This window comes from Rattus norvegicus, chromosome 3, assembly GCF_021556685.1.
Source record: "Rattus norvegicus strain SHRSP/BbbUtx chromosome 3, alternate assembly SHRSP_T2T, whole genome shotgun sequence".
NCBI lineage: Eukaryota > Metazoa > Chordata > Mammalia > Rodentia > Muridae > Rattus > Rattus norvegicus.
In genome coordinates, this window is record NC_141536.1 from 85,685,937 (window position 1) to 85,713,320 (window position 27,384).

The 27,384-nt window shown below is 36.4% G+C and overlaps 1 protein-coding gene across 1 annotated transcript in view; it reads right to left on the reverse strand.

Annotated features, from left to right (window-relative positions):
• LOC134486294 (large ribosomal subunit protein eL8-like) overlaps positions 1 to 4,983 on the reverse strand; it is a 33,344-nt gene extending 28,361 nt beyond the window's left edge. Inside the window, exon 1 of the mRNA XM_087655049.1 lies at positions 4,894 to 4,983. Within this exon, the coding sequence (XP_087511175.1) occupies positions 4,894 to 4,983 (90 nt within the window). The remainder of the gene's footprint in view (positions 1 to 4,893) is intronic.
• Between the last annotated feature and the right edge of the window lie 22,401 nt (positions 4,984 to 27,384).

A 27,384-nucleotide genomic window follows, 5' to 3' on the forward strand; every position in this document is an offset into this window, starting at 1 on the left:
GGCATCATTTTCATGTTCAGCTATGCTACACATAGATAGACGGTCTTCATATATCAGACACATAGTATGGCATTTAAACATGTTTTTATTTATTTAAAATTTGATTTTTGACACTGAGACATGTCACCTTTGGTAGCCCCCATTTAAGTAGGAAGAAGATGGTGAGCATCAAAGTCCCTCCATTTAGAGATAGCCTCAATTGGAACAAGCTAGCCAATAGGCAAATAAAATATTCCAACTTTGTCTCTAGACAGAATGCTGTCCAGAAAGGACAAGCTGACAGAGGGCAGTCAACTACCAATATCTGCCAATACAGGTTAAGCAAGTCCTGCATAATTCCTACTTCATAAATATTCTGGGCCTGGCTGAAGATGACATACCAGTGTTTTAAAATACTGTGTGGTTGCATAGGTAGCCTACTGTGTGTCACTTCTATAATTTGAAAGAGTTCGCATGCCCTTCCTGCATACTCAGATAGTATATTTTTTCCCTCTGAAGTCTGATGTGTTTGAAAACTATATAATCATACTCTTAATATAAGATTAAGTTGTGAAGGATCTAAAAATGTTTTATGGTCTTATGCGATATTCTGGATGGTAAATGAAGGTCAGAGGGTACAGAGCATGCTTTGTGAGCATCAGAGGAAATTATCACTAGATGTTTTTAGGTCGATAAAGTAATTTAAACACAAAATTCTGAATTCATCAAGATAGCACAAAAAAATAGAGTTCTCTCTCTAAAGATTACCATCTATAATTCTTGTCATTTTTCTAATTGTAAGAGAAAGAGCCTTTATTGGACTAAAGGGGAAAGATGTTGGGGTATGCTGTATGAAATTGTGTCTCTGTCTTTCCTCATGTATAAAAGGCATTCTCTGATTGGCTTTAATGAATATCTGGTGGCTAATTATCTGGGAAAGAAGGGGAAGGTTGGACTTCTTGGGATTAAGAAAGGAACCCCAGGAAGGAGAAGGAAGAGAGCCTTTCAATAGGAGTTATGAGAGAAGATGAACATGATCACAGGCCTGGAAGGCATAACTAGCCATCTGCGTGGCTAGATGAAGCTAAGTAGTCAGTTAACTTAGAGGAGCTGGTTGAAAGTCTGCCTGGCTAAGGCCTAAGGCTTGGAAATATTAAAATGTCTCTGATTATCTGGGGGAAGAACCTGGTTAAGGAAAAATTGCTGCCATATTAATTTCTAGTATTCATTAGAATATAAAGAAATAAAAATCTTTTAATATATACATAAAGTTTATGGGGAGACACATAAGAAGTAGTTCTTATTTTGTTATTATCACAAATATAATATTTCCTTGTTCCTTTCATCTGGAAAAAATGTAGTTCTATATTACGAACTAAAGTAAAAGTTTAGTTTATTTCTCTTAAACTATCTTATAAGATGAATATCATTTAATATTTCAGTAGAACAGGAATATAATTTCAAATCAACTAATGTATTCCATGCAAATTAAGCATCATGTTGTGTAATTTCCATATTCTCATTTTAAATTGACCATTAATTTTACATATTTTATATAGGCACATACAATTGATAACCCAGAGAACCTAATGAACCTCAAGATAGAAATTTAAATGTAAGCTACTCCTTACTTTAAATTTGTGAATAAAATTGGAACCAACTCAAGTTGATATTAATTTAGTAAGCTCCTGACAGTAGGAAAAACAGGAACTGCATTTGCTTTTGACTGAGACAAATGTTAAAGTTAAGTTTTTCCTCTCTGCTTAGGTTTTTTGTTACCCTCAAGGCATTAATCTATTGAAAGGGATAAGATATCATCTTTCAGAGGAAACATGTCATAAATATTGTGATAAAGTATTTGTAATCCTCAAGAACAGATGGCAGTTTCATAAAGATTGTCAGCCGAGGAGGTCCTGCTGACATCATCATATTAAACAACTGTAATCGGTTCCACATTACACAACCAGAGACTTTCTTCCATTAATCAATCACAGCTGTGTGATTATTCTGACAGCTGGATCTTGTAAGATCTAGTTCTCACCCTTTGCACTATTCTTGAGTAATAAAACATAAACTGAGTGAAGCATGCTTTTTTGAAGTTGCAATAGTAAATTAACATGCAAAGGGGAGAAACATGAAGAGTGATTTAACCATCTTCATGTTGGAAGGGCAGTACTGCTAAGGACATAGTGCGTCTTTCAGTAATCTGGTGTGTGAGGAAAGAATTGACTACACTAATAATGATGATGAAATAAGGAGTGTCTCCAATTTGGCAAATGCTGTGCCATTACATAATTCATTCTTTGGTATCGTTTTCTTGTCTAATATTTGAATAATATTTGGGAATGAAGGTTTCATCTTCTCACAGTAAAAGAAATGTACATTTTGCCCTTATACAACTTCAATATAAAATTATTGTGTTATCTATTGAGTATAAATCCTTGGTTCTGAGAAGATAGAAAAAAAGTTATGCTTTCACATGAAATTTGATAAGCACAAAGGATGAAAACTCAGAATGCCTGGTACCAGCAGAGATTGTGTTAAGTTTCTTCCAATACATTAATCATTGAATAAAATATTGGTTGTTACCTTTTAGCTCTTTAACTTTGTCTCCCTTCCAGTGCAAAGTAAAGTTAATATGAACAAAGAATTTATTTACTCTTGTTATTTATCTCAACTTTAATATAAAAAAGTAACTTGTTATAAATTATACACAGTAAATATATTTTAAGATAATTTACTAAAGTTAAGTCAAAATATATATAGTGTGTGCTAGATTCCTATTTTATTAATATTTATGATTTACTTATCCTGTGTAGATGCTGTAATTATAAACTACAAGGTGTATTGAGCTCAGAAAAGATATACGGGGAGTATATCATGTTTATAATAGATGTCATACTCTTTAAAATGGCAGGCAGACATCCTTACAAAATGAATATAATAGTATAGAAAGTAGTTTTAAATGGTAGATTTTCTTATAAAGTCTGATTTTTATACAAGAATATTCAAAATATAAGATGAAGGTGCCACAAAGAAAAATTATATATTTAAGATATATGTATCATGTACATGTGTATATAAAAAGTGAATGAGAGTTCCAATGTTTACCCTAGTTATCTTCCTTCATATGTGTATTGGGACAGAATCTCTTCTGATACAGATGTTTACTGAATTGGTCTATTTTGGGTGGACAATGAAAATTCATTCCCTGACTCTCCATTGCACAGAATAAAGAATGGTGGCCACACCTTTCCAGATTTTAAGTGGGTTTTACTATGATTTTCATTCACCATAGTTTACAAAGAATGAATTGTGCCAGGAGAACCATCTTTCCAGTTGAAGAAAGTGGCTTTGAAAATTCACATACATTTCATAGAATGAAAATTCTGAGACTCAAAGCGAGATTTCTGTTATGTTTCTTTACCTAGAAGTACCTCTAAATTTCAATCATCCTACTCAGTTGATTTGTTTTAAGCACACCTAAGCTAAAACTATATAAAATCGAATGTTGGGACGTGTTTCTCAAGTTAAAAGTAAAATTAACGTAAAATTAGTTGTCCTTCTTAAAAATTTTGAAAATATTTTATAAGTACGAATACAAAAATTCACTCATTCCATAGAAAATAATCATACAAAATGTTTATGTTAAAATGAGTTAATAATGAATAGATGAATGAATGAGCTAAATCAATGCTCTCAGTGTAGTGAGTTATTATAGATGCATATAAAATGTATCTTCATCTTGTAAAGCAGTCTACAACTTCAGTATAGCCCATACTTTAACTGAATATAACTTCAATTTATCTTAAACAAATGCAGTAGGCAAACAAACATAAGATTCATGTTAAGGGTATGATGAGCTATATACCAGATAAAAGGAAAGGTATTATTTTGAGTTACTAGTATCCTTGAATAGCCTATCGATAAACTAATGAAATAGATTTAAATGAGAACCATGCATCTATTACAAACCTTAACTTTCTGATTTATTCAAATCATTTTTTCCTTCTTTACAAATATGCTCTGCTGTGCCCAACCTCGACCAGCAAGGAAAACATGACCACAGGAGATCTTCTTCAAGCAGTTTTACTCAGGAACCTTGATACAATCTTCTGACCTCTATCTCTTCTGGCTCTCTCCTCCTTCTGACTCTCCTGACTCTCACTCTTCTGAGTCTCTCTCCCTTCTGACTCTCTCCCCTTTCTGACTCTCTCTCTTCTCTAACTCTCTCTCTCTCTCTCTCTCTCTCTCTTTCTTCTGACTCTCTCTCTTCTGAATCTCTCCCTTCTGACTCTCTCTCTCCTGACTCTCTCTCTTCTGACACTCTCTCTCTGGTGAACACCCTGCACCACACTTAAATAGCTAGCACTGGCCAGTCCTAGCAAGCCACGTGGGTCATGTAGATAGGCTGTCACTATGCAGAAGCTAGCGGGCCAGGCAGACATAGCCAAATAAGGACTTGTTTACTGCAAGGAGCACTCACTGTTGGGAGGGTGGAAGGCAGAAACGAGCGCCATCTTTGAGGCACCGCACGGCACAGCTCTCTACAGTTCCCCCTTTTTGTTTAATTAATTAAGCAGGCAAAGGCACCACTGAGCGTGGTGACCCCCCTGTCTTAGGATCATCACTTAATTAAACCGGTCGTAGGACACCTCGTCGCCCACAAGGCTCCATGCCTTAGGTAGAAGGAAAGTTGCCCGTCGCTGGGCAAGGTCACTCACATATACTCAGGGGCAAGGTGCAACTAGGTCTTCTGAATGACCATAAGCCAGGCTTGAGGGGACTGTCCTGCTTTAATGGCTGTAAATGTCTGTACCACCATAGCCGCATGCTGCCTCTGAACAAACCTCATTCTACAGAGACACCACAGACTCACAGCAGCAAGAATCCAGCTAGGGCTCCCATACCCACCCACTCCCTCAGATGATTCATAGCAGCAGCAATCCAAGATGACAATCCCGTAGCCAGTCTAGCATCTGCACATGTGGAGTTCACGGTCATGATGGCTACACGTAGCTGATCCATTAAGAAATCGAAGTCTCCAGTCCAATTACCTAAAAAATAACTTGACAACTGTTTAGACAAATTAGAGGAGTGGGCTTAAAGGTCATGACGCATCGGCATGGGTCTCCGGAACACCGAAAATTGGCAGCAGCCTGTTCATTGGCATATTCAATTAGAAAAGCTCTCCAATCTAGATACTGCCCTGGGCTGAGGCACGCTCACACCAGGTTGGTCCAATCATTAGGAGTCATGCAAAATATGTGCAGAGCCTCTATCTGAGCTATGGTAAATGAGGCCGTAATGCCATATGTCCTGACTGATTCTGCCAGGGACTTGATCACCTTAAAGTCTAAAGACTCATGATACCTTTGTTGATTAGCATCCACATAAACAGGATAGGCCAGATGTAGTTCTGTGCGGACTGCCATCCACACTTCCGGATAGAATGTACTACTGGAAACTCTACTTCCTCCCTCTACAACATTGCAGGGAGGAGGAGCCAAGGGGAACTGCCCAGGAGGTTCCTCCACCATTTTAGGTTTTTTCCTATTCTTCTTCTGTCTATTCCTTAGAGACTGTTTCCGCATTTGATCTATCAACTCTTGTAACTCTTCTTCTGAATCTGTTTCGTCTGTTTCCTCCTCTGTACCTGTCTTTTCTGAGTCTGTCTCCTTTGAGCTTCCCTGCTTTTCTGACCTCTCCTCTTGAAGCATTTCTAGGGCAGCTTGCCCCTTCTCTATAGCTGCCTGACAACATTTCTGATCCTCAAAGCAGCTATGCACTAAGCACCAAACTGTACGGACCCCAGGTCTTAGAGTCCCCTGTTCCTGGGCAAAATCAAGGTCTTTCCCTAACTTGTCCCAGCTCGCCACCATGAGATTACCAGAAGCTGCGAACCAGGGTGCAATGGCATCACATTCGCTCAAAAATCTCTCTATGGTGCTTCTTTTTATTTTTAGTTTCTTTCGCTCAAAGAGCTCTTGAAGAGCCAGAAAAATTGGACGAGACTGTGAAGTCCCCATGACAAAAACTTTCTATGCTGCTACAGCTAAATTCACCGCTCGTCTTGCTACTTTCCGTTCGCTGTTACCTCGAACTTTGCTTTCGGTTCGCTGCTCCTGAATAAATTTTTCAGGCGGTCTACCTCTATCAAATATGATCAGTCTGACTCTGTGAGGTTTCCAGAGCCTAATCACACCTTTTAAAAGCACAAAGACAAAATCATTCTCCCAAAATACTGTGTTCCTTAGTATGAAACCGGAAACTCTTTTATCTTGTACTCTCTCCTAGAGTAATAATATAACCATAAAACTCAAAGTCACACCCATCATAATATCTGCTTGTTCCTGGAGCAAATAGACCCATTGAAACAGCAGCAAAATTTCCGCTTTTAACTATTAATATTACCCTGAACATCTAAAACTTCTGCAACACCTGCGGATAGATTACTTACAGCTGCGGATGAATTACTTACAGCTGCTGCAGTCTGTACTACGGAGGTATGGGATATCGCCGCAGCAATGGCTGCGGCGGCAGAAACTGCTATTAACAATAACAATGGCTGTAGTAATGCAGAAAACTCTCCAGATTTCCGGGTGTAAGCTACGTCCCTCTTAACTTGTCCCAAAACCGGGAACCTTATAGTCTCAATCCGAGAACGTAACCCTCGTCCCAAAACCTGGGAACCTTATTGTCTCAATCCGAGAACTTAACCCTCGTCCCAAAACCTGGGAACTTTATTGTCTCCTTTTGGTTCACTGTTACCGCGAACTTTACTTTTGGTTTGCTATTACTGCAAACTTTACTTGCTCACTACCCTGAGACTTTATTGCCGCTTATTTCCCGCGGTACTTATTGTCCCACCTTACCTTGGGAACTTTTCAGCGCTGCCCTGACTGCAAGAAGTTCTGATCTCAGAGAGAGTTGAATCCCTTTAAGGTGGATTCGAGGATTCCCCGTTAGGGCCACCACTTGCTGTGCCCAACCTAGACCAGCAAGGAAGACACGACCACAGGAGATCTTCTTCAAGCAGTTTTACTCAGGAACCTTGGTACAATCTTCTGACTCTCTCTCTCTCTGACTCTCTCTCTTCTGACTCTCTCCCTTCTGACTCTCTCTCTCCTGACTCTCTCTCTGTTCTGACTCTCTCTGTCTTGGGAACGCCCTGCACCACACTTAAATAGCTAGCACTGGCCAGTCCTAGCAAGCCACATGGGTCATGTAGATAGGCTGTCACCATGCAGAAGCTAGCGGGCCAGGCAGACATATCCAAATAAGGACTTGTTTACTGCAAGGAGCACTCACCGTTGGGAGGGTGGAAGGCAGAAACCAGAGCCATCTTTGAGGCGTGGCAAGTCGCAGCTCTCTACAATGCTCCATGGTCTACATGATAATTAGTAAATCATGCCATATTATGCAAGTTTCTGGCCCCTCAAGGATAGATATAATCAGCATCTTGGTTGCTCAGCTTTTCAGTTTAGGCACATAATTAATTCAGATATCAACTCTGCCTTTGTTTTTTTCTTAGATATGCTCATTTATTCTTTGTGTCTATGCTCCATAATCTCTTAGAGTTGGAACCCTTGCGTCAAATTCTTCAAGACATTTCAGAAAGCAGAAATTGTGTAGCCAATTCATTTTGTTAAGAGACACTACTTCATTTGAGGTACTTAGAGGTTAAGAATAAGGCTGGTTTACAATAACCATGTGCTCGAAGTACAAGTACTGCTTCTAGGTAGCAAGGCACACATTTGAGTCACTAAACCTGCTGACTATTTCAGTTAAAATTACCATGTAAAAACACAGTAACTCAAAGTACATTCACATCTAAACCACATGTACACACACCCACATTTCCTGGATTAAAGGAAAGTTGGGGTTTAACTGATTTTCATCCCTGACAAATGAAGTAGATTAAAGTCCAAGCAGTTCAGATGAGTAACAGAGAATGCAAATGAAAAGAACAGCATGCCAATGACTCCATAAATCTCAGTTTGGAAGTATAGTTTGAATAAGAAAATATTTGAAATAACTATATCATTGTAAGCTGACTCTCCAAAATGAGTAATAAAGAAATTAATAAGGTACAAAATTCCCATTAATGTTATTTTTAATTTACTTTTATTTTTATAACCTTTTTATTGAAAATAATTATTTTCCTTATATAATATATCCTGATTAAGGTTGCCTTTCCTCTATTCTTCCCAGTTCATTCTCACCTTACTTCCGATCTAGAAACACATCCTTTCTGTCACAAATTATAAAACAAGCATTCTCCTATGGAATAATAATAGACAGATCAAATAGAGTAAGTTAAAACAGAAAGCAAATGTAAGACATCAGAATTAGACAAAATAAACAAAGGGAACATATAACAAGTAACAGATACCCACTCATTCACACACACAGGAGTGTCATAATGTCTTTCATTTTTAATGTGTGTTTCAATGTGTGATTTAAGTTTTAGTAATGTTTCTTTTATTAATGTAGGTGCCCTCGCATTTGGTACATAGATGTTAAGAGTTGAGAAGTCATTTTTTTTAAAGATTTATTTATTTATTATATATAAGTACACTGTAGCTGTCTTCAGATACACCAGAAGAGGGCATCAGATCTCTTTACAGATGGTTGTGAGCCACCATGTGGTTGCTGGGAATTGAACTCATGACCTCTGGAAGAGCAGTCGGGTGCTCTTAACCGCTGAGCCATCTCTCCAGCCCGAGAAGTCATTTTAGTAGACTTATTTGTGCTGTTGCTATTAGAATGGCTACACCAGCTTGTTTCCTGGATCCATTTGCTTAGTAAATATTTTTGCCTCTTTAATTTGAGATAGTACCTATCTTTGTTACTGAGATGTGTTTAAACATTGGACACAAATTTGAGCTGTCTACAAAAGATGCAAGGACAAGGATGGAAGAGAGACTTAGGAAATAACCAATTAATAACTCTCCTAATTTGAGACCCATCCCAAGGGCAAGAACCAATCCCTGAGAAGAGCCTAGCATTACTGTCCTCTGAGAGTCTCTACCCAATAGCTGACTGAAACAGATGCAGGGACCAACAGCCAAATATTGTACTGTGTTCAGGGAGCCTTATGGAAAAATTGTGAGAAGGATCAAGGGCCCCAGTGAGGATAGGAGCTCCATAGGCAGACCAACAGAGTCAGATAAGCTGGACCCTTGAGGACTCTCAGAGACTGAACCATCAACCAAGAAGCATACAGGGGCTGGACCTCAGCCATTACACATATGTAGTAGATGTGCATTTCTGTCTTCAAATGTGTCCCCCAATGACTGGAATAGGAGCTATCTCTAAAGCTTTTACCTGTCTGTTGATCCCATTCACCTAACTGGGCTGTTTTGTCTAGTCCTAATCTGAAAATATGTGTTTAGCTCTTCAGAGATTTTTATGCACCAGGGGTTGGGGGAAACAGAGGAGTAGGAGGGGACTTCACCCTCTCAGAGAAGAAAGGGTGAGAGTATAGGAAAGTATAGAGAGTAAATGGGGGGACTGGGAATATGGAAGGCAGTGATCAGGATGTAAATTGAATAAATACATTAATGGGAAAAATATAAAGAGTTCATTTTACATTGGCCATCTACTGCTTAACATGCATCCTATCATTAAGAACAACTTGTTTCCATAGTGAGATCCCCTTGGAGGAAACTAAATTTTCATTTGCAAAATAACCTTGTTCTAATGTTGCTCAAAATGGCCCGTTTCCAATATTTGGTCTATTTTAATGAGCAACATCTTATTTTACTTCAAGTATTTTAAAATTCCTATGTTTTGCCCTTATTTGTATGAGAATTTGGTACAATAGTGTACAACTTCTTTGTTATCCACAAGTTAAAACCAAGAATATTTTTTTAATTTCTTCTTTTATAAGTTTTAGAGGAAGCAGTCCAACCTCATGTGAAAATCTATATATAAGTGCTGATGATTACTACCACAAATATCCAAGCTTCATTGTTAAACCTCCATTTTAATTTTAAATTAATTTTGCACTTAACATATAATTGAGAATACTTTCTAGAAACATCAATGCTAAATAAAGTCTATTCTTTAATATGATAATTTTTCCAGCTCCTTACCAAATTTTAACTGCTCTGATATGTTTTATTTTATAAATTCTCATTTTGCAACAGAAATAAAACATTTGCTAACACACATAATTATTTCTACAATAACATAAAAAGCTGTGCCTTGTCAATATTTTATATTCTTCTCTTTTGACCTTGGTTGTTATAATACACACGACAAACCACTCAACATCTTTAAAGTCTTATTTTTAAAAGAGTTAATTGAAATAACACCACTTTGTAAATTTGTTGGCATATTGTTGAACTACTTTTATCTTCTGTCTAAGAAGAATATGCATACTATGGCTGATATTTATCTACAGATTTTGCCATCTTTATTAAATTGGGTATTTTTTATTTACATTTCAAATGTTATTCATTTTCCCGGTTTCCAGGTCAACATCCCCCTTACCCCTACACCTCCCCTTCTATATGGGTGTTCCCCTCCCAACCCTCCCCTCAAATGCTGTCCCAACCCATGAATCCCTTTCACAGGTACTTCTTAGAGAGTGGAATACAATACTGGGAGGAAAAAATACTGTAGGAATAAATGAATAAGTAAGTAAATAAATAAATTTTGATCAACTACATATGTAACATACCTGTGAAGTATACAAGTGTCAAAATAGTCTGATCTCCAACTCTTATGTGTGGTATGATTGTAAATAAATATTGGCATGAGCCAATGGTTTTAATTTATTTATATAAATGAAATAACATTCTTAGGAAATCTACCCATGTATAAATTTATAATATACAGTTCCTGATAGTTTATTTGTAAACACAAATGTGAATGCTGAAGATTTTGCATTTCAGATTTCTTAAGTGGCACCATTAATCATTATCATAAACTTGACATATTCAAGATAATTTTCAAGTCCATATTTCTTTTAATCATGAAAAGAAACAATTACTAGGAATGAAACTTAGGATTTTTCCATCTAGGACTACTCATTAGGTTTTGCTGAATAAATATATAACTTATTTGAAAATATTTGATGTAGAAGAAATTAAAAAATAATTAAATAATGTGTAAAATGAATCATTGTCAATCTGGACACTATAACAAAGACAAATCTCAAACATGCATGTGCACAAACACGTAGACACACAAACACACACACACACACATGCACAAACACAATACTCACAACCTTAAGTTTACGAAGAAGTATGGTCTCCAAATTACCCAGTAAATTAGAAAAATATTTAGTCAGAAAAATCATAAGCTTGAATATTCATTTTCCTTATTTTTCACCTTCTTTCTAAAGGCATAGAAAAAATTTTCCATGTAAAGAGTTAAATATTTATAATCACAAAACTTAAAAATTATTTGATTAGACCCTGAATTCAATTAACAATGTTAATATTAAAAAATTTAAGTATGTGAGTTGTCAGGAGCTACATATTGTTTATATTATGAAAGCTCCTGTTCATCTGCTTTTAGTTTTGTGCAGCGATAGATTAGGATCTTTTTTTATTTCTCCATACATTGAAATATAGTTGTTTCAGCACCATTTTTCTTAAGATGCTGTCATTTTCCCAATGTGTATGCTTGGTATCTTTGACAAAAGGGACAGAACTGTAGGTATGTAGACTCATATCTCTGTGCACAATTTACTTCCATTAATCCATGTTTATGTGTGTTGTTTGCTTGTTTTTGACAGTACCAACCTGTTTTTATTACCAAGTTTCTTGTGCTTGTTTGAATGGGAATGGAAGCTATAGGCTCCTATGCTTGAATGCTTGGTCCCAGTTATTAGAGCTCTTTGGAAAAAATTAGTAGGTGTGGTCTTGCAGAAGTAGTTATGGCATTGTTGGAGGAAGTGAGGTCATTGAGGAAGGGGAGCAGACTTTGAGTTTTCAAAAAGCACATGATAAGCCCAGGCTCTCTTTCTCTGTCTGCTTTGTACTTAGAAGGATATAAAGCTCTCAGCTTCTTCTTTGTTGCCATGTCTATCTACACTATGTCCTAATGACCATGAACCAACCTTCTGAAACTGTAATCAAGCTTCTAATTAATGCCTGTTTTATATATTATCTTTGTTATGGTAAATGGCACTATATATATATATATATATATACATATATATACACAGAAAAACACAAGAAGAAACTTTCAAATTATTCTTTAGAGTGTCTGTGAAATCCTTTGATTTAAATATGCCATTCTCCATCTAGTATTGCTTTGTTTACTTTTCATGATATATCTATTTGAGGCATTGAAGTCTTTGTCACTGAACTATTCATACAATTGTGTTAGATCCAAGTGGATTAAGGATCATCAAAATAAGACCTGATACTGTGAAACTGCTAGAAGAAAATAAATGAAGGAGCACATTTCATCCTATAAGCAAAAGCAAGGACTTTGTGAATAAAATTCAGGGAAAACAGGGAAGAACACCAACAACCAACAAATGGTGCTCATGAAACTAAAGGTTTCTAGAAACAACTCCCGTCACATAATTGTCAAAACACCAAACGCACAAAATAAAGAATATTAAAAGCAGTAAGGGAAAAAGGTCAAGTAACATATAAAGGGAGACCTATCAGAATCACACCAGACTTCTCGCCAGAAACTATGAAGGCCAGAAGATCCTGGACTGATGTCATACAGACCCTAAGAGAACACAAATGCCAGCCCAGGTTACTGTATCCAGCAAAACTCTCAATTAACATTGATGGAGAAACCAAGATATTCCATGACAAAACCAAATTTACACAATATCTTTCTACAAATCCAGCACTACAAAGGATAATAAATGGTAAAGCCCAACATAAGGAGGCAAGCTATACCCTAGAAGAAGCAAGAAACTAATCGTCTTGGCAACAAAACAAAGAGAATGAAAGCACACAAACATAACCTCACATCCAAATATGAATATAACGGGAAGCAATAATCACTATTCCTTAATATCTCTCAATATCAATGGCCTCAACTCCCCAATAAAAAGACATAGATTAACAAACTGGATACGCAACGAGGACCCTGCATTCTGCTGCCTACAGGAAACACACCTCAGAGACAAAGACAGACACTACCTCAGAGTGAAAGGCTGGAAAACAACTTTCCAAGCAAGTGGTCAGAAGAAGCAAGCTGGAGTAGCCATTCTAATATCAAATAAAATCAATTTCCAACTAAAAGTCATCAAAAAAGATAAGGAAGGACACTTCATATTCATCAAAGGAAAAATCCACCAAGATGAACTCTCAATCCTAAATATCTATGCCCCAAATACAAGGGCACCTACATACGTAAAAGAAACCTTACTAAAGCTCAAAACACACATTGCACCTCACACAATAATAGTGGGAGATTTCAACACCCCACTCTCATCAATGGACAGATCATGGAAACAGAAATTAAACAGTGATGTCGACAGACTAAGAGAAGTCATGAGCCAAATGGACTTAACGGATATTTATAGAACATTATATCCTAAAGCAAAAGGATATACCTTCTTCTCAGCTCCTCATGGTACTTTCTCCAAAATTGACCATATAATTGGTCAAAAAACGGGCCTCAACAGGTACAGAAAGATAGAAATAATCCCATGCGTGCTATCGGACCACCACGGTCTAAAACTGGTTTTCAATAACTATAAGGGAAGAATGCCCACATATACGTGGAAATTGAACAATGCTCTACTCAATGATAACCTGGTCAAGGAAGAAATAAAGAAAGAAATTAAAAACTTTTTAGAATTTAATGAAAATGAAGATACAACATACTCAAACTTATGGGACACAATGAAAGCTGTGCTAAGAGGAAAACTCATAGCGCTGAGTGCCTGCAGAAAGAAACAGGAAAGAGCATATGTCAGCAGCTTGACAGCACACCTAAAAGCTCTAGAACAAAAAGAAGCAAATACACCCAGGAGGAGTAGAAGGCAGGAAATAATCAAACTCAGAGCTGAAATCAACCAAGTAGAAACAAAAAGGACCATAGAAAGAATCAACAGAACCAAAAGTTGGTTCTTTGAGAAAATCAACAAGATAGATAAACCCTTAGCCAGACTAACGAGAGGACACAGAGAGTGCATCCAAATTAACAAAATCAGAAATGAAAAGGGAGACATAACTACAGATTCGGAGGAAATTCAAAAAATCATCAGATCTTACTATAAAAACCTATATTCAACAAAATTTGAAAATCTTCAGGAAATGGACAATTTCCTAGACAGATACCAGGTATCGAAGTTAAATCAGGAAAAGATAAACCAGTTAAACAACCCCATAAATCCTAAGGAAATAGAAGCAGTCATTAAAGGTCTCCCAACCAAAAAGAGCCCAGGTCCAGACGGGTTTAGTGCAGAATTCTATCAAACCTTCACAGAAGACCTCATACCAATATTATCCAAACTATTCCACAAAATTGAAACAGATGGAGCCCTACCGAATTCCTTCTACGAAGCCACAATTACTCTTATACCTAAACCACACAAAGACACAACAAAGAAAGAGAACTTCAGACCAATTTCCCTTATGAATATCGACGCAAAAATACTCAATAAAATTCTGGCAAACTGAATCCAAGAACACATCAAAACAATCATCCACCATGATCAAGTAGGCTTCATCCCAGGCATGCAGGGATGGTTTAATATATGGAAAACCATCAACGTGATCCATTATATAAACAAACTGAAAGAACAGAACCACATGATCATATCATTAGATGCTGAGAAAGCATTTGACAAAATTCAACACCCCTTCATGATAAAAGTCCTGGAAAGAATAGGAATTCAAGGCCCATACATAAACATAGTAAAAGCCATATACAGCAAACCAGTTGCTAACATTAAACTAAATGGAGAGAAACTTGAAGCAATCCCACTAAAATCAGGGACTAGACAAGGCTGCCCACTCTCTCCCTACTTATTCAATATAGTTCTTGAAGTTCTAGCCAGAGCAATCAGACAACAAAAAAAGATCAAAGTGATACAGATCGGAAAAGAAGAGGTCAAAATATCACTATTTGCAGATGACATGATAGTATATTTAAGTGATCCCAAAAGTTCCACCAGAGAACTACTAAAGCTGATAAACAACTTCATCAAAGTGGCTGGGTATAAAATTAACTCAAATAAATCAGTTGCCTTCCTCTATACAAAAGAGAAACAAGCCGAGAAAGAAATTAGGGAAACGACACCCTTCATAATAGACCCAAATAATATAAAGTGCCTCGGTGTGACTTTAACCAAGCAAGTAAAAGATCTGTACAATAAGAACTTCAAGACACTGAGGAAAGAAATTGAAGAAGACCTCAGAGGATGGAAAGATCGCCCATGCTCATGGATTGGCAGGATTAATATAGTAAAAATGGCCATTTTACCAAAAGCAATCTACAGATTCAATGCAATCCCCGTCAAAATACCAATCCAATTCTTCAAAGAGTTAGAAAGAACAATTTGCAAATTCATCTGGAATAACAAAAAACCCAGGATAGCTAAAGCTATCCTCAACAATAAAAGGACTTCAGGGGGAATCACTATCCCTGAACTCAAGCAGTATTACAGAGCAATAGTGATAAAAACTGCATGGTATTGGTACAGAGACAGACAGATAGACCAATGGAATAGAATTGAAGATCCAGAAATGAACCCACACACCTATGGGCACTTGATTTTTGACAAAGGAGCCAAAACCATCCAATGGAAAAAAGATAGCATTTTCAGCAAATGGTGCTGGTTCATCTGGAGGGCAACATGTAGAAGAATGCAGATCGATCCATGCTTATCACCCTGTACAAAGCTTAAGTCCAAGTGGATCAAGGACCTCCACATCAAACCAGACACACTCAAACTAATAGAATAAAAACTAGGGAAGCATCTGGAACACATGGGCACTGAAAAAAATTTCCTGAACAAAACACCAATGGCTTATGCTCTAAGATCAAGAATCGACAAATGGGATCTCATAAAACTGCAAAGCTTCTGTAAGGCAAAGGACACTGTGGTTAGGACAAAACGGCAACCAACAGATTGGGAAAAGATCTTTACCAATCCTACAACAGATAGAGGCCTTATATCCAAAATATACAAAGAACTCAAGAAGTGAGACCGCAGGGAAACAAATAACCCTATTAAAAAATGGGGTTCAGAGCTAAACAAAGAATTCACAGCTGAGGAATGCCGAATGGCTGAGAAACACCTAAAGAAATGTTCAACATCTTTAGTCATAAGGGAAATGCAAATCAAAACAACCCTGAGATTTCACTTCACACCAGTGCGATTGGCTAAGATCAAAAACTCAGGTGACAGCAGATGCTGGCGAGGATGTGGAGAAAGAGGAACACTCCTCATTGTTGGTGGGATTGCAGACTGGTAAAACCATTCTGGAAATCAGTCTGGAGGTTCCTCAGAAAATTGGACATTGAACTGCCAGAGGATCCAGCTATACCTCTCTTGAGCATATACCCAAAAGATGCCTCAACATATAAAAGAGACACGTGCTCCACTATGTTCATCGCAGCCTTATTTATAATAGCCAGAAGCTGGAAAGAACCCAGATGCCCTTCAACAGAGGAATGGATACAGAAAATGTGGTACATCTACACAATGGAATATTACTCAGCTATCAAAAACAACGAGTTTATGAAATTCGTAGGCAAATGGTTGGAACTGGAAAATATCATCCTGAGTGAGCTAACCCAATCACAGAAAGACATACATGGTATGCACTCATTGATAAGTGGCTATTAACCCAAATGCTTGAATTACCCTAGATCCCTAGAACAAACGAAACTCAAGACGGATGATCAAAATGTGAATGCTTCACTCCTTCTTTAAATGAGGAAAAAGAATACCCTTGGCAGGGAAGGGAGAGGCAAAGATTAAAACAGAGACTGAAGGAACACCCATTCAGAGCCTGCCCCACATGTGGCCCATACATATACAGCCACCCAATTAGACAAGATGGATGAAGCAAAGAAGTGCAGACCGACAGGAGCCGGATGTAGATTGCTCCTGAGAGACACAGCCAGAATACAGCAAATACAGAGGCGAATGCCAGCAGCAAACCACTGAACTGAGAATAGGTCCCCTATTGAAGGAATCAGAGAAAGAACTGGAAGAGCTTGAAGGGGCTCGAGACCCCAAAAGTACAACAATGCCAAGCAACCAGAGCTTCCAGGGACTAAGCCACTACCTAAAGACTATACATGGACTGACCCTGGACTCTGACCCCATAGGTAGCAATGAATATCCTAGTAAGAGCACCAGTGGAAGGGGAAGCCCTGGGTCCTGCTAAGACTGAACCCCCAGTGAACTAGTCTATGGGGGAGGGCGGCAATGGGGGGAGGGTTGGGAGGGGAACACCCATAAGGAAGGGGAGGAGGGAGGGGGATGTTTGCCCGGAAACCGGGAAAGGGAATAACACTCGAAATGTATATAAGAAATACTCAAGTTAATAAAAAAAAAAAAAGAAACTAAAGGTTTCTGTCCAGAAAAGGAAACTGAAGTAAATGGGTGGGCTACATGCAGAATGGGAGAAAAAATGCCAGTTATTAATTTAACAACTCTTAGAATCTAGATCATAAAAAAATCTAAAACTCCCAAAGCATTAAGTAACTCAATTAAAATTGACCAAGAAAGGAAATCAGCTTAGATACTAATCTAGTGATAAATGAGGGAAAGTGTGGTACATGCTTACGATAAAATATTATCTACAAAGGAAAAGTGAAATTATGAAACAGCTATAAACTGATTATACTGAAAAAATATTCTAAGTCATAAATTGTCTTTGTTTAACTTATAACACAGGTAGAAGCAAGAAAATTATCAACTCTCCATGGAATAGTATGTTAAGATAAAGAGCATAGTAAGGTAGAATGCAGGGAGTAAAATTTCTTAGGCAAGGAAGGGAGTTCAGATATGGTAGAGACTAGCAGGTGAAAGGGAAGCTAACTATATGGAAAGAATGGACTATGGGGACCATATGCATGCTATCTTGTAAACCAACTTAAATAGCAATAATTAAAAGAGTCCTAGAATACATGTGAAATAAAAAATAAATATTCAGGAATACTAAATTTAAATGACTAAGTGAATATGGATCAGGAAAATAGATAAAATTAGAAAATAGTGGGTATTAACCAATAGTTAAAATCCATGGGAAAGCCTTATGGAAACTAACTAGTTTGAAGCTAATTTCAAAATATTTTTAAAATGAGCTCAAATATAATTTCTCTACATGGGCAGATATTACTGTTCCAAGACAACATGGACTATTAAAGGGATTTGCGGTATAAGATAAAAACTGCATTTGTGTGACTTATGGGTCAGGTAGTTTCTTGAGTTATCCATAACAACACATGCTTTTGCAATTTCTTTGGTGACATACAATAATTACATGGTATAAAACTAATTTTGAAGGTACTACATACTTTGGATAAAGGGCATAGAAAAAATAAAAATGACACAAAATTGAATGGGTATGAGAGTTGGTGGATCAGAAACATAATTTTCCAAAGGATGTATTTACTTCAGATTTAGGGTCGTTTCTTTGTAACAGAATCAAATCTTATACCAATACAGATTTGAGTAATAAATCTGAAAGCACACACAAAAAGATGAATAAATATAATCAAAACACATTGTAAAAATTCTTTCAAAGAACTAATGACAAACTTAATTTTTAAAGGTAGAAATGAATCTTAAACTGACCAAAAATTCTCCCAGTTGGCTACTTTTTATACTGCTGGGTAGTGCTAAGTAGGCTGTGTGGTGAGAAATGATAGCAGCGCTCTACCCAGAGCTAGAAACTGCATGCTGAAAATCAAACATGACATGCAAAATCTGCTTTCTGATGCAATAGTGGTCCAATCATTATGGGACAGTAATCTTTTACCAACTGAATGTGAGGACTGATTTACAGGAGAAAGTTTCATGGTTTGTAGTATAACTGGTCAAAATTTCATGACTTTGGATGGATTAAATCCCAAGGAATAGCTTGTTATTTTTATCTTGCCACACAGTCTTACTGAAAAATTACCTTCTAGATATTTATACAGATATTCGTAGAACCAGGCATAGTAGGAGTAACTTCCTTCCGAAGAAGGCAGCAGTCAATGGAGAGATCCATAATTTGTCAGTGTGCTGAAGAAAATAAGGGAGTGAATGCTAATTCCTACGTGGACTGCTTATATTAACCAACCACCAAAAAGCTTAGAGGACATCAAGAATAAGACAGAATATAAGAGCAGGGATTTGGGGAGAAATAATAAAGATGTTCTTTTTTTGGACATGACATGCTTCTGCAAATAACCTCATAGCAGGAAGGGTTGCCTTCCCAAGACCTGTACAACATGAAGCCAGCCAAAATTCCAACATAGATGATATAAATGATCTCCAGGTCCTACTTTGTACTGTGAAGCTATTGGGAGTAGCTAACACTAGGGAAAGGAAGCATCATATTTTTTGAGGCCATTTATTGATTTCATATGCTCCAGTGAATTGACCCACATTTATGTACTTATAGGCAGCATTTCTGAACTTAGTAGTTGTCAACAGAGTAGGATAAAAAGAACATGATGCTCAAAGGAGAGTGTATTAGGAGAACTCAGTAAAGTTAATATCAAGAAATGGGAATAGTTGTGGTTATATTTCATTATATAGAAGTATAAAATTCTTATAAAAATTAATTACTATCTTGTTATAAGAAAGAATACTTGAAATTACTTGTCATATCTCCCACAAATCACCATTTTATAACTAGGCTTTCAAATCTTTCTTAAAGTTACCTTCATTGAAAATCCCGTTTCTTTACCATAAGCAGAGTACAGCTCATGTTTTTGTCCTTTTGGTTTTCATATAGCCCTGTAATTATTCATTCACTATAGATAATCCTCTTGGGTAAAATAATTATGAAAAATTATTAGCTTGTCAACACTGAAATATATTGCTAAAACACAGAACACATATTCCCCCAGTGAACACAGTTCTGATTAAAAAAAATAATCTTTGTTTCATAATGTATAAAGCATGAATATGTATATGCAAATAAAAACAATTTAAATATTTAAATTACTCAAAAAATAGAATCAGGAAATATATACTTGTGTTTTGGCTCCCCTCATCATCTCCACAACAATATGTGAAAACCCTGATAGGAGTGCATTGCCTACTAAGAGTGACTCCATGTTTGAAAATTTCAGAGTGCTTAGAGATAATCTCTTTCTCCAAATAAGAAGTCAATCAAAATTGAAATGACTGCAATGAAGTGTTCTTCTGCATTTATTAGTATGCATGGCACCCCATGTTTAATTCCTGGTTAGTGTGTGTGTGTGTGTGTGTGTGTGTGTGTGTGTATCTACCTGAAGAAAGCTGAATTTTTTGTCCTATCTCAGATTAATATTTACTTCTTTGTGTTACTAGTGTTTATTTGGAGTAATCATAGAAATTTATCATAGTTATAAGTTTAGATAACTCTTATAACAATTCTGTAGTTTGGATTCTAGAATACTTTTATACTAATTAATTTTCATGTACACTCACAGAGCTTCCAGTGAGGTTGTTAAATTTTTATAATTATGCTTAGTAGCTATAATTTAGAATATATACATCATTTATTATCCATAGTTATTTCACCTATTTTTTCATCAAAAAGGACTACGATGAAGTTGATGACAATATTATTTCATAGAAAGAGAATTAGTGTGTCAAAAGAAAGAGAAGTTTTACTTCTGTTAAAACCACAGATAAGGTACACTCTTTAAAATTTATATAGTCACAATGGTAAATATACTTTTCATTGCATAATTACCAATAACGTCTCTAATTCCATTATAATATTTTCTGTCTTTGTAGATTAAAAACAGCAATAGTTGCAGTTATGCCAAAATAATGGGAATTGAGTTATTATTCATGTATTCCAAACATAGGGACTGCACTTGTGTGACAGAAGAGATAACTTTACTCTTATGTCATCATGGCCAAGTAATATTGGTTTCAGAAGTAGGGGGAAGCACTTGAACAAAGAGAATTAAAGCACTTTGACAAATCATAGTAGTCTTAGTATAACAAATATACCTAAGTAAAATTCTTAATTCATAATATATGGTTATAGAGAAGTGGCATAGAAAAAAGAATGCTTGTTGTGTATGCATATAACCATTATGAACAGCCATTCATGGCCAAACCCACTTTCTACACTAAGAATGAAGTGGAAACTAACAATAAAATTAGTTTTATTGTTTAAATACTATTATTTTAATTTTTAATTAATTAATCATATATGTATATATATATATATATATCTGGTTTGTAGTTTATGTATGTCTGCTTACATGCCTGTGTTCATGTATATGATTGTGTGTGTGTTTGTTTGTGTGTGTGTAAGGGAGACCAGTAAAATATGTCAAGTATCCTGATCTATCACTATTTTACATCCTTGAGACAGGATTTTTGGAGATAATCTGAAAGCCAGAAAATTCCAGTAACTTTCTGCTCTGATCAGATTTCTGTTTCCTTCAACTCACCACTAGGTAATAAGAATGACCTTACCACATCTTGTTTAGAATAAATACAAAATTTTCTATCAGTGGCCATCAAACATGGAAGTATATTAACATAATTTTCATGGCAGTGTAGGGCTGCTTACTATGTATGACATTCTGTCCTTTTGTATGAGCTTGTGAAGCCAGGGGCAGAGAGTGGAGGGAGCCCAACCTGCAGCCAGAGTGGGGAGTAGGCAAGTGCAAACCCTGGCAATCTTGACAGTAGTAGTATTGCTCCATCCAAACCCTAGGCCTGTGTGCCTAGCACATGTAGCCCCGCATCCCTACTTTGTCCCCTTAGAGTAGGTCATGTCCAGTAGCCATTCTAAACTTCCTCTTCCCTTTTAAGATCCTGCCAGGCAGCACCTGGAAGTCCTCCATATGTAAATGAGGTACCTTCTTTATGCAAATGAGGCAGCCCCAATGCCCGATTAGCCTGAAAACCTGTACCTCCTTCCCAATGGTTTAAGTAGCCTTTGTCATGTGCACTACCTCCTCCAATAAATAAGCTGACCCACTGAAGCTGTCGCCTGTCCATCCAACCAGGCACATGATTGTGGGTCCATCTCACTGTAACAATGGACACTGAAGCTAAACCTGAATGGCAATATAACAAAGAGTAAAATAATAATAATAATAATAATAATAATAATAATAATAATAATAATTAATGTTTCTACACGCAAGACTGGGATCAGAGTAACTGCAATTCACTTGGAATCTTAGCGAAAGCATATAGTGTTGGGTGTCATTTATTTTTAGAGATGATTTCCATTTGGCTATCTTATTTAAATCATCTTTAACTTTTTTGAGATACAGATCATTTAATTACTGCTGTTTGATACAAAACATGCAATCTTCCTATTGGTAAGAAGAAACGTGTTTCATCCCTCCTCAGACTTACTAATTTCTCTTATCACTGCAGCTTAAAGAGCAAAGAATGTTTTGTTTTTATTTTATCTCAGACAGGACTAATGGCTAGCTGAACAGAGTATTGCAAGGCTGGGATAGTTTGAATATTCTTCTTGACAGATGACCTGCTTTCTTGGAGAAATATTCTTGGGTTTTACCAATGGTCAAACATTATGTTGTCATCTAGAAACTAAGGTTTAGAAAAGTGAGTGACCATATACATGTTATGATATTTTGCAAACCCACTATCCTCCCAATATTAGATAACATTTCATCATGCTGCAAAAATAATGAAAAATATCAACCTGTATAATGATGTAAGAAAAAAAGAATAGATAGCATTGTTTTAAAGTCCACACATATGATTTTTTAAAAATATATTTTAGTTAATCTTTTTCTTAGGAAATTGAGAGTTGAACTACTATGTAAATAGCTATTGCTGTTGTGTATATTTTAAAAAGAAACACAGGCTTCAGATAATAAAGATAGCTTATAGCCAGGGGACAGTGTTTAAAATTTCTAAGGCATGGAGTTAGCTTACATGGCACTTAATGTTGGAAAGGTAACAGAAATGGTATAGTTCAGTCAGTAAGATGTTGCTTTCCAAGTCTTAAGACCCAAGTCTGATATTCTGGCACACACACACACACACACACACACACACACACACACACACACACACAGAGGCACACAATGGTGCAGGGTAGGTAGAGGCTGACTGGCTATACTAGCCTAATTTGTGAGTGTCAGGTGCAGTGAGAGATTCCATCTAAAATCAATGTAGTGGGTATTGTTCTTCCTATGGGGTTGCAAACCCCTTGAGCTCCTTCAATCCTTCCCCTAAATCTTCTATTGTGATCCCTGTGCTCAGTCCTCCCAGAGTTCACAAGGACTAAACTATCAACCAAAGAGTACACATGAAGGGACCCATAGCTCCAGCTGCATATCTAGAATAGGATGGCCTTTTCTGGCATCAGTGAGATGGGTGGCCCTTGGTACTGTGGAGGCTTGATGCCCTTGCATAGGTGAATTCTATGGCAGTGAGGCAGGACTGGGAGTCTAGGTGGATGGGAAAGCACCCTATAGAAGCAAAGAGGATAGGGAATAGGATGGGGGTTTTGCAGAAGGAAAACTGAGAAGGTTTATTTACATTTGAAAAGTAAATAAATAAAATAACCAATAAAAATATTTTTTAAAAAATCAATATGGTAAACTCTTGAAGAATAAAAACTGAGTTTGACCACTTATGCGCACACACACACACACACACACACACGCGCGCGCGCGCGCGCGCGCGCACGCACGCACATATCCATACATTATGCATATACATGTAAAAGTTTGTTGGTCTACTCTTCTGATCCTTTTTCATTTCTTAAGGAGTTGCCCCTTTCAGAGTTGATGTGCAGGTTAGGGCCAGAGTCTTATTGTAACTTTTTTTGCCACATTCAGTTGATGTCCCTGGGAAGCCTTGTCGTTTCTGATGTGAAATAAGAAGTAGATTTGAAGAAGAGTGGAACTGTGGATGGGAATAGGAAAAGGCCGATGAAAGAGAAAGTGCAGTTAGGATGTAATTCATGCTAGGAGAGAATAAATTAAAAATAAACAGTTCTGTGTTGTTTTGAACAATTTATAGTATTTCCACCTACATACTACTTAATGTTTGGATCCCTAATTCATGTGCTAAGTAATAAATGTTTGATAATGAAACCACTGCAATGTTTTGAAATAAAATATTGGTTCCAATTCATTACAAACTGAGCTAACCAGACAACCAACAAAAGAAAATAGCAAAATATGTTTCTGTGCATCTTGATAGTGGCACCTGTCATACATACTGATAATGAGGCCCACATAATTGTTCCTTATATTATACTCAATATTTTTCACAGCTACATGAGAAAAAACATTGTTCGTGATTCTGTGTTTGAAAGAAATCATAATTTCTCCCATTCTATATTTTTTGCTTCTCATAATAGAACATTAATATTTCCTATTTCTGATCACTAATAAATTGTGTGCTTAAACCAGTTTTCTTGATCTATTTATGCACTGAGATGTGAAACTTTTTTGTTCTCCAGTGCTTAGTTTGATAATTTTATGTAATGATAACAAAGTCTTCTTTCTATATAGAGCGTCTCCTGTATTACCTCTTAATAGTGTGTATGGCACGTAAGTTGTTTTCCTAGAATCCTACTATATAATACAGAGAATTCTATTGAATACCATATTCCTGTTACATCTTCCACCACTCGATATCTTCCTTGTACTTTCGTCATCGTACTAAAATATTTTATCGTGTCATTTCTTTGTTTTGAAAAACTATGTCCATGACTATAATAATTTTATGAAAATAAGAAGTAATTATGGAACTAACTTTGACCATGGCCTAGGGACACACTTACATTATATGAAATTCCATGTACCAAAATAGTTTTATGAATCTTTATAGTTTTACAGAAGAAAGTCTTAAATCAAGTCAAGTATAAATGTACTGTAGGGTCATTCATGGTGGTGAAGCATTTTCGTAGTCTCAAGCTATTGTTAAATGACATTCTTAGGTTTTGATTTTGTGGAAGCAAATGGTTTGCTTGGTAGGTTCTAAAAGGTTTTAGTCTATTCATCAAAAGGTATTATTAGTTCAGGCATGGATGCTGGCAAGGAATGGCTGCTCTTGAGGGATAAAGCCATGTCAAAATAAGTTAATTAGATTCTGGACCTGATTCGTTCTAAGAGCACCAGAAGTACTGAAGTTCTAATTAGTCAATCAGTCTCTGTAAACAAAAAATCTTTCTAGGAATCATGCATTTTTTTGGCATGGGAGGCATATATTTTTTAATCAAGTTTTATAAGTTCACTTATAATTAAGTTATTCATTTCTATGATTTAATATTTATGAGGCTGAATACTGGGCAGGACAGTGGTCTTATTGTAGGAGTAATAGCTTAAAAGTCACTAAGGAAAATTACACTTGGAACATCTCAACACCTATTTTCCAATATCATACAGACCTGTATTTCTTTTTTCTTAAATTTTATTTAATTGGATTTTTGTTGTTTGTTTGTTTTTGTTTTTTTTTTTTCACTTTAGATTTTATTCCCTTCCTGGTCCACCCGCTGACTGTTCCACATCTCATACCTCCTCCTTCCTGTCCATGAGGATGTCCCCACTCCCCTACCTCCACTCCCTGGGGCCTCCAGTCTCTTGAGAGTTAGGTGACATTCCTTACTGAGTTCAGACCCAGCAAGTCCTCTGCTGTATATGGTTTAGGTGCCTCATATCGACTGGTGTATACTACCCGGTTGGTGCCTCACAGTCTGAGAGATCTCAGGGGTCCAGGTTTGTTGAAACTGTTGGTCTTCTTACAGGGTCACCCCCTTCTCAGCTTCTTTCAGATTTTCCCTTATTCATACACAGAGCTCACCAGCTTCTGTAAATTGCTCCATTTTTCAAAACAAAATAATCTTACCATTATTATTGTCAATACAAAGTCAAAAAACAGTTTTCATGAGGTAATTTCAAATAAATCTTCATCTGGCTATAGCAAAAATATGATACCTTAGATATGTCACAGTTATAAATACCTGTAAAAGTACCTTTACATTTTTGTTTTCTAAATAAACTTTAAGTTAAATATTTGCTAAATAATAATAAATGCTTTAAAATGTCTTTTGTTTTAAAAAATATTCAGTTACTACTGTTTATGAGATGTTAAAAGTAGAATAAGAAGCGCGGAAAAGAATACACACGCAATTATAACTTAACCAAAAATGGATAAGACATTTAAAAATAAATTATTATGGTGTAAAAGATTATGACAATCCATTACTCAAAAATGTCTCTATAGGACTAGAAATATGTTTTAAAATTATAATTTAGTGTATCTCTTACATATGCCTGGCTAAAATAAATATCTTGAAAAATTCTGCCTCAAAATCTATCAATAACATACTTGAGCATTTACCCAAAGTGAGTGTACATTTCATTACAAAGGCAAGTAGTAATACATCTTCATTGTTCCTCTATTCAGCTAATTTTAAAGAATGAAAGTCATAACTGTTGAGACTTGACCCCAACCCCCAGCAAAACCATAGTTATTTTGTTCCAGGACTGTCAGCTATTTCATATTGTTGTTCTAACACGGCTGCCAGTCATTGGCACATAAAAATTACTTGGTTTGGAACTATGTCATGTTGATCACATATCCTGATATATTTTGCATTAGACTTGGTAATATTAATAAATTAACAAACCTTTATGTGGAACCTATTGAATTAATGGTCAATATGAACTGTTAGATATAAAACGGCTTGAGTCAGAGTCAACAACCAGGCAGCATTTCCAGCACCTGCAAATGAGCACACTGTGGTTTTTGTGGTTTTAGCTTTTTCAAACTGAAAGGAGAAGATGTTGGTTGTCTTAGTTCAGCCCTCTGTACCCTATGCTCCGAAATGACCTGGTCTCAGTGAGAGAATGTGCTCCTACTCCTGCAGTGGTTTGACTTGCAGGGTCATATGTAGTTGGGGGACTACACACACCCCATATGAAAGATAACACTTTGTAATGGTCAAGTGAAGGGTGGAATGGAAGGAGGCTATGTATAAGGATGTTAACATTAGAAGGGGATGTATAGGGATATAAAGTGAATAAATACAAAATTTAATAAAAAAGTCTGAAACTATGTTATATAAACAAAGTACCTATAAAGCCACAAATATAAAAATACAATAAAATGATAAAACAAAAATACTCTAAAAATAATATTAAGTTTGTTTTCTGTTGACCATTTACTGCTGGGCTTGGCCCTGTCCTTAAATGAAATAGGAATACCTAGTGAGACTACTTTAGAAAAAAAAATAATTTGTCCTTTGTGACTGGTTTCCAGTTGGAAATAGATTCAGTGATAGC